This window comes from Castor canadensis, chromosome 7, assembly GCF_047511655.1.
Source record: "Castor canadensis chromosome 7, mCasCan1.hap1v2, whole genome shotgun sequence".
Taxonomy (NCBI): Eukaryota; Metazoa; Chordata; class Mammalia; order Rodentia; family Castoridae; genus Castor; species Castor canadensis.
Genome location: NC_133392.1, coordinates 103445703 through 103461872, shown reverse-complemented (window position 1 = coordinate 103461872; position 16170 = coordinate 103445703). Strand labels below are relative to the sequence as shown.

The following is a 16170-nucleotide window of genomic DNA, read 5'->3' as shown; positions in this document are numbered from 1 at the left end:
TTCTTTTCATTTGTCTAAATTTCTTCCGGATTCTGGCTTCCTGCCAATTTTAGTTTTTGGAGGTTTTGCAACCACTGTTTGTTTTTCTGCATCTTCAGTCATATTTTGTTAGGCAAGTTCATCTCAGAGGCTGATAGCCAAATGCTGTTTTGAATTGAATTGTGTTTTATCTGAAATCAATGCAACTTCAAAGACTACCATGACTCACAAAATTTGCAAACAGAAATTCAGTTGGTTATGCTTCACACAGGAAGAAAGAGAGGTCCATTATCTCCACACTCTTCACAGAGAGCTTTTTATGATTGCTTCCAGGCTAGATTTTTGAAGTAGGGCAAAAGGCAAATATAAATATATATATATATATATTTATGCCTATATTCTTGATTTACTAGTCAGAGGAGTCTAAATTCAGGGAACAAATAGACTTGAACATGGAGTGAGTCAATGAAAAATAGATCTACTCCTCAGTAACCTAAAATTCATATTTCAGGGCAGTGAAAGTTGAGGAGTGAAATAGGGTAGGGAGTAGAAGTATTCTGCTACACATCATCATTCAGGGACACAAGGTAATGGCAGTTTGTCACCTTCAACATGTCATTTTAAGGTCATGCTTGAGGTTACTACCCTTGTTAACAAGAAAGGGAAAGAAGCAAGGCAGAGCACGCACGGAAAGTTTTTATGGGCTAAGTCTGGAAGTGGCTCACACACTGCTGCTTACATTTCTCTCACTGGAACTCAATTGCAGGGTCAAAACTCAATGTAAAACTAGGCTAGGCAAAATGGTTCAAGCAGTGGGTGTGGCTTGAAGATAAAACAAGGTTTTGATAAGGAATATGAAATCTTTATGACGTGACATAATTGAGAAAATTCTGTCAGAATTTGATTTCTAGAGTTACACAACGTAACTTACGGAGAATTCACAAAACATCACATTCATTCATTTCCTATTTGGCTGTGTAGAATAGTTCAGGAGACTGAATCTGCGGGTGAATTATACAGAGCTTCAAAATCCTTTCACCATCCAGGAGAAAAACAGAAGGGTTTGAAAAACCAGTTGCTCACACAGATGAAACCGCATTAAGCATGAAGCATTTGTGAGCTTTTGCTAATTACTGTTATAGCTCCCTCCACCGTTATGTGAATGTACACTAGCTGTGTATACTCAAAGCAGGAAACACTCTGAACATCTGTTCTGAACACTCTTTTGTTTAGAGTAGGTTCAAGTATGATGATTGTAAGAAAATTTATATGAATTAAGCTAATAGTTTGAATTACATTACTTAAAAACTTAAAAATGTTATCCAAATTGCTAACTCTAACTTTGAAACATTTGGAGGCTAGGCATAAGATATTTTGTCTTTACACTTTGCAGTAGCCACCAAACCACTTTTAAGTTTTTGGTAAACTGAATAGATTATGACCTTGAGGCAGGGAACAGAGTAATGAATCTTAAAATAGGGAACACACATAGCTTTATAGAACTTTGTTATCTCATTTTACTTATGAAATCCATAACTGTTCAATGCCCATGGCACATTGGATATTTTTTAAAGTTTTTGTTTGTGTTTTGAGCTGCTGTTAGTTTTACACTAGAGTAGCAAGCAAGCTGGCTACATGATGCTGAGACTTCAGTATGTTTAGGATTAAACAAAAGATCTTATTTCAGACAATATGTGAACAAACCTATTTTGAGTTCAGCGTCATTCTCAAGAATGATTTATTTTGACTGTTTTTCTCTTTGCTGAGAATTGTGATTTTCTCTGTACTTGATTTTGATGTCATCCATTCTCAGCACCCAGGCTGTCCGCTCAGATCTTCCCCACTCCACACAGTGTTTGGTCTTCTCACCCTTCACCCTCCACCAGCTGCCTAAAAGTCTCTGGAATTTATACAAGTGATACGAAATAATTGTTTTTCAATTTACATGGAGGCATACTGGTATAATGAAGGTATCCCAGATCTAGAATCAAGATTTTAATGATAAATTCTAAGTCTTTCTGTAAACTCTGTGATCCAATTTGTACCATTTACTTTCTTTTTTTCTATTTTGGTGGTAATGGGGTTTGAACCAGGGCTTCATGCTTGCTAAGCATGTGCTTTAGTGCTTGAGTCATACCTCCAGCCCCTTTTTCTCTGGTTATTTTGGAGATCAGGTTTCACTTTCCAGGGCACCTGGACTGCTGTCTTCATATTTTAGGTTTCTTCAGTGGCTGGGATGACAGGCCCTGCACCAGCAGGCACAGCTATTTGCATTTAGCTGATGTCCCACAATTTTTTTACGCTGGCTAGCCTGCAACTGTGATCCTCCTAACCTCAGCCTCCCAAGTAGCTTTGGATGACAGACGTACTCCACAGTGCCCAACTATTGATTGAAGTGGGGTCTTGCTAACTTTCTTGCCCAAGCTGGCCTTGAATTGCTATTCTCCCACCCTTGGCCTCCTGAGTAGCGATTATTATAGGCATAAGCCACTAGAGCCTGGCTAAATTCTAAAATTGTCTGAATTCAGTTGTATCATCCACAAGATAGACAGATTTGGGAGATTTTCCAATAATTTACTAAATGAAGAATTGTATACTTCCTTTTGTATGTATTTATTTATTTAATAAATATTTGTTACCAGGTACTATGGAAGGTATCAGCACTAATAATAATATGGACTGAGCCATTTTACGTATTACTTCAGGCGATCCTCATACTTTTCACCTCATAGCTGAAGAAACTGACAGACACATGCTTCATAACTTCACTAAGCTTGCGTAATTGTCAATGCAGAGCTGGAATTCAAAACCAGGAAGACCAGCTGCAGAGCCTGTCCTCAAGCCACTGTGTCATAGTGCCTAAACTCAGAGAGAATTTAGAGGCTTACCCTTTTCTAAATAGCCCACAGGCCACTAAGTAAGACATACAGTAACAAATACACAATGTGATCAGTGCTTTAAACTTGTAATTTTGATATAGAAAGTCAATGGCTTTGTATTGATAATATTATTTTACACATATTATGACACTTAATCCTCATAACAAATCCTTATTGTGGGTATAATTTTCTCTAGTTATTTTTTTATGTAGGGCAAGTGAGTTCCGGAGAGCTTAATTTCTCCAGTAATCTATAGTTAACAAGTGAATGAGCTGGGTTAAAAACTCTGTGTTTATCTGATTTCAAACCCTGCTTTTTAAAAACTCAGACTCCACCATAGTAGCAGCATTACTGCTTTGAAATTCTCTGAAATTTATTTCACTATTGCTATATATTTGTTTTGTTTTTAGGAAATAAATGTCAAGAGCAAAAAGATATCTCCAATTTGCTAACAGTGTATGAGAGAGCTACATTATCATGCTTAATAATTTCTCAAAGAATTCAGAAAAAAACAAAATAGGAGATTTGAATAATTGACAGTGAAGCCAAACAGTAGCTTTAAACCTTTTCTTCCTACCACTTTGGGACTTAAATCCATGTAAGTTTGAATACTAGATACTTATGAGAATCTTGGGTGTAGACAACAGCATAGAATAGTTCCTGCATTTTTTAAGTGATGAAACTGAGATCAATAGGCTCAGATTTGTTGTTGTTATTCAAAGTGGTACAATTAGTTAAGTAACTAAGTTAAAAACAGATTTCACATTTTTCACCTTTCTGCTGTGTCTAAATATCTTTGATAATCCTTAAATTTAAAACTTTATTATCAACTATAAATTTTCAAAAAGCAACTATACCCATTTATTTATGGTAAATATAGTATAGGGTGAATAATTTATTATATTTCATGAGAGATTATTCAGAAAGTTGTATATTAAATTCATTGCTATTATTCGTTCTAAAAATGTTTTTTGAAAGGTGGTCTAGTATTGCTGTTCAAGTGGGTAGAAGTATGAGGGGATGACAGAGCAAACAAAGTGATAATATGGAAAAGTGGGAATATTCTAATGAGAGAGGAAGAGAGGAAGAAAGAAAGAATAAACAAAAAAAAGAAAGAAAAAGAATAGGTACAGGGCAAGCAACTTCAAATATACAAAAGATATTTTGCCACTATTGGGTGCTATTTTTTTCAATTTTTCTACCAAATTTTTCTATATGCTGCTATTATTTCCGCCATTCTCTTCCCCTAGTCAGTCCATTTCACTTCTCCATATGCATATACACAAATATCCAGAACATATAAATGTGTGCAATATCAGATGTAAGAATATTTGGCAATTTCTGTGAAGTTTAATCATGATGATGTGGCAAAGACCCAAGATTAATTTAATGTTGTTGCATTCTATAAATGGTTCTCAAGTGCGGGTTAAAAATTCAATTCCATAAATATCTTTGCATGATATGCATGCTAACATAGGAAATATGCTGATAAAGTAGGATTTGAATAAATATGGGTTAAAAACATTATGTTTTTATTGACTAATGCAAGGTTTGAAACTTCTTGATCATTTTGAAGAATATATTCAGAAGCCATTTGCTGAATTTCAGAGTTTGACACTCTGGCACTCACTATAACATGAGAAATCTAGATGACTGTGCCATCCCAAATTATACACACACACACACACACGAATATGTAGAGATATATATGTGTATGTACGGATATAGATATATATGTATGTGTATATATATATATATCTCCTAACTTTAACACTTCAGTTTTAGCATGGAGCCATTTTCAATCCAGAGCATTTACATTCTTCTTGAATGTGTTTTCTTACTGTTAGTGGATGGTCAAACTATTATTCTTATTATGTTATTCATTCCTTTTCTGAAATGATGAATTTCAACCTAGAAACAAATACAAATACAACAAAATAAACATAGATCCCCATCTCTGTTTTGTTCTTGTGGCAAAGCAATAAAAGTGTTTCCTTTTTATTTTCAGAAGAAGACAGAATAATAAAAATATACATTTCATTACTGCAGATGCATTTTTATTTTCTATGAACAAAAGTGGAAAAGATCACTCATAGATCCTTAACACTAAAACTCCTCTCAAAACAGCTAAAATTTGGGGAGAATACATTTAATACACATTGAGTTTCAGACTCATTAAGCTAAAAAGAATCTTGACACACTAGTCAGTAATCAAAGTGCAAGTCTAACATTTAAAACAAAGGACCAATTATGTCTCCCTTAATAATAGAGATCATTACTGGACTTTATTTATTATTTGTTTTCAGTGCTAGGGATAGAACTCAGAGCTTTGTGTATGCTAAGCAAGCACTTTACAATGTGAGCAATGCCTTGACTGCATGTTTAATACTCAGTTTTATTTCAATTGAGAGATTATATGAATCATAATTAAATATGGACTTTTCATATCATGAAAGTCCTAAGGGCAAATGAAAAGTTTAATTTCTAATATTCACTTTTCAGTATATTCAGGGATTCTCCTCCAGATGTCCTAGTCCTCATATCTTTCCTAGTTGGAGTTGCTCTACTCAGTATTACCATTTCAAACCACTCTTTATCATTGCTGTGACTAAATGGAAGCCTTCCACATATTTTGCATAGATGTAGGAAATCAAAGTATCTAAATATATTTAATATCTAGATGTATTGCTAAATGGTGCTGTCACCTGAAAGTTAAACTTTTTTTTTGATCATGAAGTCCTGGATCTAAGTATACTTATGTGAACTCATTACCTCATGCCCAGTCTAGTCCAGCTTTCCTCTAAAGTATCCATCCTCCTCCCTTTTTGCTTCCTTCTTGGTCCACCTCAGCTCATTTCGACTGACTGAACAAACAATGCCTTTCCTCTGACTCTTATGAGAATAAGCAAATACTGCAGCTGCTTCTGTCTTGAAGAAACTTCTTTCCAGTTTTAAAAAAAAGGAATTGTCAAATTCAATTTCATCCTCAAAGTCCGTAAGGGTCAAGGTCTCTTACACACTTTCAGTGATACCTCAAGGCTATGTTTGGTGTATTTCTGATAGTCTTGCTTAACACCTGTCACACTGAATTATAATTGTGTGGTTTTTTTTGTCACTACTTTACTAGATAATGAACTTGTTGAAGATCAGTATCTCAGACCTGATCACCTTGATTGTCTCCTGGTAAGTAATAAGTAAATAACTAAATGAATGCAAACATAAATACAGATGCATAAAGGTATTTTGTTGTTACTCTACAGATGGCATATGAACTAGTACTTTATTTGGAAGACTTCTACATGTATTTTCATGCCCCAAATTATTAGTTAAATAAGTGTTAACTAATACAAAACATAAAACATAACATGAAATTTGGCCTAAATTATAAGCAGACCTGAAAACGAGCTAAAAAGGAAAGTAAAATGGGGTATAAAATGGAGCTACAAATAAGATGATGACTATAAATTCAGACAACACTTGACTTTCTTTTGGTCTTCAACAATATCTTTGTCCCACTCAAATCCCAAATGCTGAGATTTTCACTATATTCAAGGTGATGGCTACATGTCATCTGCAATTTCTTTTAGTCTTGCATTTGACATATCTTCCTCAATAGCCCCAGGTTTTGGGAAAACGACTTTATGAATAACCTAAGAAAGCTGGTGGTTTCCCTAGAAGCCTTCTCTTTCTATTACTTCTCCCTGTGGTCCCTCATTTCAGGCTTTGATGCAACTGTACTAAGTTCTACTAATTGGAACATTCTATTCCACATGTTTGGAGTTAGTTACATTGAAAGATAAAGTACTCATTTGCATAAATGAATATGTAGCAGATGCAAAATAATGTACAAATTTGTGCTTGTGGTATATTAGATATAAACTAACTTCAAAGCATTCCCAAAATATCTTTACTATTTATTTGACCATAGGACCATAGGAATAAATACTCAATTCCATTTTAGTGAAAACTGTGTGCTAAATCATTTCTAATATCAAAATGGTCAATGGATGAATCTATCATCAGTTAAAATTAAAATAATGTCCAGACTTCTTTTCACCATAATCTGGTTTACTCTATTTTTTCCAGTTAATAAATGGTTTTCTTCATTTCATTTCTATTTTGTTTTTGAAAATCAAGAAAGTAATTAAATGTCTTAGTCTTTCTGCACCTCAAATATCTCATCTGTACAAAGACTGGAATTAGTGTTTCTTCTTTCAGACTGAACGCACTATGTACGTATGATTACGTTAAGATGATCTTTGTTGAATTTACTTGAAAAATTTCATAGAAAAAAATGAAATCAGAAGTTAGTCTATGTACCATCTACTCATTTTCCTGGGAGAAAAATTTAATTATGAAACAAATCTAACACCTCCTCTCTCTTTTGTCCACCTGGTAGAACATAATCTCTTTATTGCTTCATTCACTCAGCAACTATTGAGTATCTTTCAATGGACCAGGTACCATTCTAAGTGACAGGAGCATGTCAATTTTCAAAAAACCAAGATGACACTTTTCCACATAGAGCTTATGGTCTAGATCCAATTGAGCTTATATTCATATACTTATAAAATTACATATTTATGAACATGATATTTATAAATATATATAAATTTTACATGTGTAAAATTTTTGTTATATATATATATGACATTATTGTCTTAAATTTGCAGAAGTGGAAATTGAAACTCAGAGAGGTAAGTTTGTCCAAGATCTCAAAGCCTAGTTAATTATGTAATGATCAGTTATCTCTTAATAATTATCTGCTAATAAAAGTTAGCAAATTATATCTGACTATAAGAGTCACATTTCCCAGATAGCCACTCTGAACTAGAAGAATGTACACATACAAACAAACAAACACCTGAGAGTCCCGCCTCTTTTAGTAGCAGCATTCACATTTTGGCTTCCCATGAGTGAACTTTGTTGAGTTTCCAGATTCTGATCTCTTCTTTCCTAATCAGATCCTCACATGCTTGTTTTTCTCTATTCAGTTAAATGTAAGGGCTTTTGAAACCTTCCCATTTTTGTGATTTACAATAAAAAATATGGGCCTAGTATCCACTAAGCTGCTGCTAAGGATGGAACAAAAATTTAAATAAAAATTAAAATGTTGAATCTGGGCTGAGGGTGTAGCTTAAGTAGTGGAGCGTGCTCCGAGTCCCTGGACACTGAAATAAAATACAATAGAATAGAGTAGGATAGGACAGCATAGGATAGGATAAAATAGAACAGAATAGAATAGAACAGAACAGAATAAAATAGAACAGAATAGAATAAGGGATCTGTCCAAATCTAAATCTACTGGTTTAGCACTTTAAACATCCCCTTTGCTCGCTCTTTCTCTCTCCTTGTCTTTCTTTTGTGTGCATGTGTATGTATGTGTGTGTGTGTTAATCTTGCAAGTTCTTGTAATGATAATCTAATATGACTGTTTATTATGATTTTAGGTTATTTTCAGTATAGCAAGCAATGCACATGTAAGAATAAACAAATATATAAATGTAAGAACAATCACTTAAAATTATTCCATTTAGAAACTTTGCATTAACCCTTAGTGATCTTCAACTTTTCATCTCTCTATCATAAGGCTTTCTATAAATAATTATGAATGAGTTGATTTATTCAATTAATAAACAGACCAATCTATATAAAATAAGTCAATAATATCAATTATCTTGGCAAACTATTTGCTTAAATTGAATAAAAATCTACATGAAAGTGTCATAAGTATAACATATGTGGCAAATATGATGCTCTGTATTATTTATTTGTATTTTTTTATATACAGTGTATGTGAAGACATTTTAGATGAATAGTAAAACATTAAATATTTCAAACTTGTAGGGAACCTAAATCTCTTTCTCAAATTGACTTACCACATGACTGAATCTACCAGAGCTTATGAAAATTTATTACATTTCATCTTGAACCTCATTTGGGAAAAAGGACAGAGTTTCTCTTCAAATTATAACCCACAAAGTTACTGTGATTCCATATGTACAATCAATACTGATGATTAATAATGAAAGGAAAGACTGCCTTGAACCTGGCACAACATTAGCTTCAGGGAATCTGCAGATTATCAGGGGATGTGCGGTTCCATGCTGGCGACATAGACCATGGTGCTCAATTTTGGGCTTTGGTGAACTAAAGTTTGTTCAGTAGACTTGGCTAATTTCCCTTGGGAAATCAGTTCAGTAAAATCGATAGGTAGCTCTCAATCTTTGGCTTTTAAAGGGACAATTTTACAAAATTAATACTGCAAACTTTATCACAATCAGAACATAGATAAACACATATACTCTCACTGGAGCACCTACATAACTTAGGTATCACTTATATATGTGTAACATCAGTGTGAAACAACAAAATGAATGTAATTCAACACAGTATGAAATACACTTCTACATGGAACATTTATAGAAATGTGACGTATCAGAAGTATGACTCAGGGAGAGACAAAAGGTAAAACTGATGGTTTATAATCGTCCAAACATCCTGTTTGGTCCATTTTTTATTGTGAGAGAAATTAATACTGTCCATGCAGAAATATATTCACTTATGACTATACTTACCTGAAATAAATTCTTTAGAAAGGCAGTCTTATGATTTACAAAGCACTTCCCCACTCTTTTTTACTTTTCTACTGTTCTTCCTGCTTTCCCTCTTAATTTAAAAAGTGATTAACAGAATTTTCTATCCTATTCTAAAGTCTCTGAAACTTTAAAAGAGCCACTAATGCACCTTCTCCAGATGAGGGAATTTGTTCCAAATCTTCCTCCTTCCGTCATGTATGAGAAGATAGTTTTTCATAGACTTCAGGGATTTCTGCACATCTTGAGACCAGAGGCTCTGATGGTTTCTGTTCCTAACTACCTTTTATAATGTTGGAAGATAGAAGTCATTCTTCCTTTGGAGTAAAGGGAAGATTTGCTTAAAGTCCAATATAATAAAGATTATTTTTCTTTCTGTGGCAAAGAAGCTTTCTTACTGCATTATAAAGAAATTGAGTTAGTTTAACAAAATGTACTGAAAACTGTCGAAAATGAGGGAGGAGGGAATTAATAGAGGGAACTAATCTGATTAAAGTAAAATACATTCATATGTAAAATACTACAGCACAACCCCTTTAAAAATAATATTCACTTAAAAAATGAAGGAAAGGAATGTATAAAACCGGTCTGGTTGGGGACGTATTAGCAGGAGAAAGGAGGATGAATGGAGAAGGTGAAGAAGGGTGAATGTGGCCTGTGTATTTTAGATACTTTTATGAAAAATCAAACAATGAAAACTGTTAAAATTGTCTTAAGAAGTCAGTAGGGAAAGGAGGGAGAATGATGGGAAGGGTGAATCTAACCAAGATGCATTTTAAGTATATATGGATATGTCACAATGAAACCCCCTTGTAAAATAAAAATATTAAAAAGAGATACAAATTAACAAAATAATAGATTAATTCCAGAAAATAAAGATAGGAACACACACACAAAGAAAAGAAAAGAGGAGAGAAAGGAAAAGAAAGGGAAGGAAGCAGAGGAGAAGAGGAGGGAAGGGGAGAAGAGAAGGGAGGAAGGGAGGGGAGGGCAGGAAAGGAAAAGAAATCGAGAATCTTATGTTTAGGGTGCTTCAGCAATGACATAAACCCACTGCATATGTTTATCACTATCATATCACCTGTAGGACTTAGATCCTGAGGGACTGATATAAGAAAATGACAACACTGGGGCTATTGCTACCATGATGAGTCATAAACTGCTTGTTGTCTCTCTCTTCTGTCATCATCCACAAAACTGGCAGAAATACATAGTTTTTATCATCTTGTTTTTCCAGTTTTTGTCCTTTTGCTTGTATGGGATGGATTCTTTTCTCTACCCAGACCCTTTAGATGATGTCTTAATTGGGGTGATGTGTCTTTATTTCTATTTAGTTTTTCTCCAAGTTACTGCTTCCTTAACTTGATCTTCTCAGTTTACAGTACCTACTTGTCTAGGAAAATAGAAAATCAAATGCAATAATAACAGACAGTGAACTAGAGTCAGAGAGATGAAAAGATTATAGGTGGAGATGACACATATTTCATTTAGTCCTATCAGAGGCATCCTTTTGAATACCTATGAGGTCTGGAAATTTGAGTAGGGTCATTGCTGGACTGAGTCTCTAGCTTATTTAACAACTTTGACTCTAGTTTTTCACTTTTCAGTGCTAAAAAAAATTACATATCCTGTTTTCTTTTTCCCAACTTGCTAAACCTCCAATAATAAAATCAGTACACCCAACTCAAATAAGTATGGTCAGTGGTAAAATAATCAGGAATATTTTCTTGTTTGTTACTTTTCATTTCAAAGAGAGCAGTTACTTCATCCAATAAAAGTCCTGAGGATCAGTGGGACCGTGTCAAAATGCAGAAATCTAAGCCATACAACCTAGGAATTCTGAGTCAATTGGGCTGATTGAATTGGGGCTTGGAAATTTCTCACTTTTAATGAGCTGCTTGGTGATTCTGTAGTTGTTTGTCTGATTATCACTGAGAAATTCTGCTTCAGAAACTGCCTCCCGATCTGGTAGCATGCACATTTGCTCAGCTTAGTAGAAATAGTGTAGAGTCACTGGCAAATGTTAGTTGACAGTGATTTGCTTTGGCAGATAGCTCAACTGCCAGGAGTGTTTTAGAAGTTATTATTTTTGCCCATGAGACTGAAAGACTCATATTCATATGAAATAACTTCTGATTAGATTTAACATTTCTGGATATATTTGGAATAATTTCTTATCATATGTGGTATAATGCTATGTAAACATTATTACAAAGGGTCATATATAGAAAGATACATAAATGCAAAGAAAATAATGCAAGAGGTAGCCTGTATATACTTTTGTAAAATACAATTATCCCAAAGGTGTTTTATTCAAAGAAGTTAAACAATGTGACAATTTTTTGAAAGAAAGAACAAGGGGGTATTATTGAAAAGTAATGATTATTCTAGTCACTAGTGTTGAGATAATAAGATATGCAATAAGAAATACAAGCATACAGTACAAATTTCTCTTTGAGCAGAGACCAACATACTCCATTAGGTCTGATGGGAGTTACATGCCATACTAGTCCCAGTGCCCTCCAAGTGAAACCCAAGACTGGAGTGTTTTAAAGACAAAGACAGCACCGGTTAGAATGCCAGGGACTGGACTAAGTTAATATTGGAAACATTTCAGTCTGCATACCAAACTGAATTACTAGGGGAAACATCAGTTGGGATAATTGATGCTACATAAAACAACTTGATCAATATTCTAACATGAATACATTTTTTCCTGTCTGCAGGTTATATTTACCAACACACCATCTCAAAAAATAGCAATGCCAATTGCAGTCATTCTTTTTCATGGTGTTTAGTCTTTTCTTAGAAGTTAACTTAATAAATACTGATGAGACTTACAGTTCACGACAACTTTTACTTTCTTCACATCTGGGAACGACACATCATTTTCGGCACTGCATTCATATTCCCCAGCCTGGTCCCTTGTAATTCCATAAATGTCCAAATATTGTCCATTTTCAAATGGTTTTGCTATAAAAAAATACAACATGTTTAATTGTAGCTACCTGAGGCTTCACTCAAGTAAAACAACAATCTCATGACTTCCTACTAGATATTGCTGACAAAACAATTCCAAATGAAACAGGGGAATTATTAAACTCTTTGTTCTCCTATATTCACAGGAAAATTTAGAGAAAAAAGCAGAAGCAGAACAAAGGGTACTATAACAACTGTTTCCCCAGAACAGGATATACATGTGTTCTTTTTAAATGATTATGGTCTTCTAACCTCCTCACACATCAAATGGAGCTCTGCACATTTCTGTAATTGAGTTCAACAACCTCCTAAGCAGCATAGATGAAATTCATTAATATGACTTGGTACGTATTGACTTTTATACAGTATGAGCTTGCAACTTGACACTTAACCTAACTAAATGTTACTTTTTTTGGGGGGGAAATTTCCTACTTATACTCAGGGTTTCAAAGCAGATGGCTTGCTGAAAGTATACAGCTCTATAAAAACCATTGCCATATTTCTTTTTCCAAAAATTATTAATGTTGCTAAGGAAGTTACACTGTAAGTATTATATGTAAATCCCACAGTAAATCTCAAACAAAAAGTCTTAATGACTTTCAAACTAGGAATTAAATGGTTATAAAAATAAAGTAAGTTGCCTGTATTTTTTAGCATTCCAAGGAAAACATTCTTTTTTCTTTTTTTAAGAAAAATAGCAGTAGATTAAAAATATAAAGATATAGTCACAGATGAAATAATATTCCCAAGTGAAGGAGATTTGAAATAAAGATTACTTCCTTTAGACATAGAACTTTTATTCAATTGAGAGTAGAGGATCATTGGGCAGTAAGGATTCTGATTATTAGAGGCATAACAAAGGAAGATGGGGCCTATGTGAATTTCAAGAGCAGGGACCCTCTTCTTTTTGTACAGGTCTTGAAAGCTCACAATTCAATACATACCAAAAGGAATTGAAAGTGAAGAAATGCTTCCATTAAATGGTCTGTTTTCAAAAGTCAATGTTATTTTTGTCTTCATCCTACTGTCTTACCAGAACTATTAAAATGATATAGAGTTGGAAAACTAATAAGATTCAATTTTAGTGAATCAAACAAAATAAAATTTAGTTATGGCCTTCCAAATCTAAAATCTATATCAATTAATTTTTCTCTTGTGGGTTACCTTGTCTGGTCTCATATTAGCTGTTACACAGTCTGCCCTCCAAGCAACAATGACTTTGCTAATTGAAAACTTGATTGTTTAGATTGATAGAATTAAAGTGTTTTTCATTTAGCTACTTGTCCCTAGATTGTTGATTGGGGAGAGTTAAATCCTGACATGATAGTTGGCTGATAAACTAGTAAATCTGATGTAAGTTTGCAAAAATAACAGTTAACTTCACAGTTGAAATCTTATACTCTGATTTTTTTTATCATTCTTCTAGCTCACTCCTGTTCCCGTATGTGTTTTCTATTATTACCTCTTTTTTGTCTGATTTTTTACCCTACAATGAAGATTTTCTTAGGTTTTAATGTGTCTGTAAAATTATTGAAATATAGTGGACTATTATTTTCATATCTAAAAATTTTTAAAGTACCAATTGAATTACAAAGTTAAGAACATATCAAGCACAAATTAAAGTATGGGGACCACTAACATATTACATTTGACCTCATTAGGCAAGAAAAATTGAAGCCAATCAAAAGTAAAAAGGTATATTTTTGTGAAACAATGTAAAAACAAATTTATTAAGGTCTAATTTATTTTAAAGATGAAAATGTTACTTGAATATTCCTAGTTTTGTGTACTAACACAATTTTAAAGAAATGTACACTGTGGGTGGAAATGCAAGCTAGTGCAACCACGCTGGAAAAAAATTTGGAGGCTTCTTAAAAATCTAAACATAGATCTGCCATATGATCCAGCAATGGTGGGGGGAAAAGGAGGAGAGGGTTGGGGTGGGGGGCAGGGGGGAGAAATGACCCAAACAATGTATGCACATATGAATAAATGAATTAAAAAAGCAAGAAGGAAATGGTATCTCAAATTCAAGTCTTTGATAACTGGCATATATTGCAATCTATTGGTTAATCAACTATTATTTAACTCTTAAATAGATCATTAAATATGGTATGTATGGGTATATGCATATAAGTTTTGCTGTTTAAACATGGCAGAAATATAAACAATGGCTTTTAAAATATTAAAGCACAAAAATGGGCACAATAGGTTTGTATGTATACCAGAAATCAATAAGAATAATGAAAAGTGAGAAAGAAGTGATAACTTAAAGAAGAAGAAAAACAACATTCTTCTATTTTTTTGAAACCCTGAACGGCTAACTAGCAGACTCTGAAAGATTGAAGGCAACTGTAAGAATCTGTATGACGAAATCTCACCGATGTTAAGACAATCACATCAGATAACTCCAGACAGCACTACTCACATCTATTGAATATTTGCCCCTGGAATTGAGTGCAGAATCTACATAACCATATTTGAAGATTCTTCTCCAGCCTCACCATAGAATGAGGTCTTTATGTGCACTACAAAGATTATCAGTAAATGCTCTATTCTCAGCCTGATCTTACTAGAATTGGATTTCAGATTGGAAATTCAGTTTTCTTTTCCCAGGGTATAAGCACTGGAATTTGCTAGTTGTTGATAATTTGATTGACTGCCTTTTTGGTTTTTTGTTGTCCTCTGTTTTACTTAGTAGTGATTCTTTAATTTAGTTCTATATGCACGGAAACAAATCTTGTCATTAAAAGTAAAATGATTTAGATCTCTTTTTCCTTTTCTCTATGGAGCAAGGATTTGAGAATAGTCCATAAAATGCAAAATAGAACATTTCAGTTCATTTGTGTGACTCAACTCAACCTATCACCAAAACGGAGAGAAAAGTATAAACTGAAAGAATACAGAGAAGCAAAGACATGAAGATGAACAATAAAACCAAGGATTTGCAATATACATGAGGGATAGGTACTATCTTAGTGTATGTATTATAAATCTAGACACTGTGATGTGATATGTTTTATCTCCCAGGGTGCCAGTTATAAATGTAGATGAGATATGAACACACTGTAATATGCCAGCTCTCTTCTGAACGTAGGTTTTTGCCATTCTTCACCAGTGCAGCAAACTGTTTCTGTTTTGGTCATTTCTGTGTCTTTAGCTGTAGCATAATGCCTAAAGCATCATATATTTTATAAATATTTAGTGCAAAAATAAATGAACAAATAAATTAATAAAGTCTCATGCACAGAAGTCTTACATTAGAAGTTACCACTTCTCTTTCAGAGTCAAGAAGAAAGAAAAGAAGTTTTTAAAATGTTGCTATTCTTGTTGACATCTTGAAGTGACAGGTGGTGACAGAGGTGAAAATAAAGTCTGTATAGTTACCATAGCCCCTTTAAGATTATAAAGATTAACAAAATCATTAAATACAATTTTAAGGAATGAGAGAAGTACTATCTACAATACAAGTACTATCATATAGGCTTTTCCAAGTAAAAACAGACTTTTCTTTAAAAAAATGAGGAGAAAAGAAGTCATGTAGCTTTTCAATTATGCCAATATCATCATCATAAAGGGGCCCTGAAAAATAGGATATTAGTTATGCTTTATAACATCTATCTGATACTGATTTCTAGTGTAAACTGGACAAGAAATAGTTTTCTGTTGACCACTCAACCATATCTACATTTGACTTTATGGTTTGGTAGGGCATCTAAACATTCATTTATGCTGCA

At 33.6% G+C, this 16170-nt stretch overlaps 1 protein-coding gene across 1 annotated transcript in view; it reads right to left on the bottom strand.

Annotated features, from left to right (window-relative positions):
• Negr1 (neuronal growth regulator 1) overlaps nucleotides 1-16170 on the bottom strand; it is an 845456-nt gene that overhangs the window by 286591 nt on the left and 542695 nt on the right. Inside the window, exon 4 of the mRNA XM_074079759.1 lies at nucleotides 12296-12427. Within this exon, the coding sequence (XP_073935860.1) occupies nucleotides 12296-12427 (132 nt within the window). The remainder of the gene's footprint in view (nucleotides 1-12295; nucleotides 12428-16170) is intronic.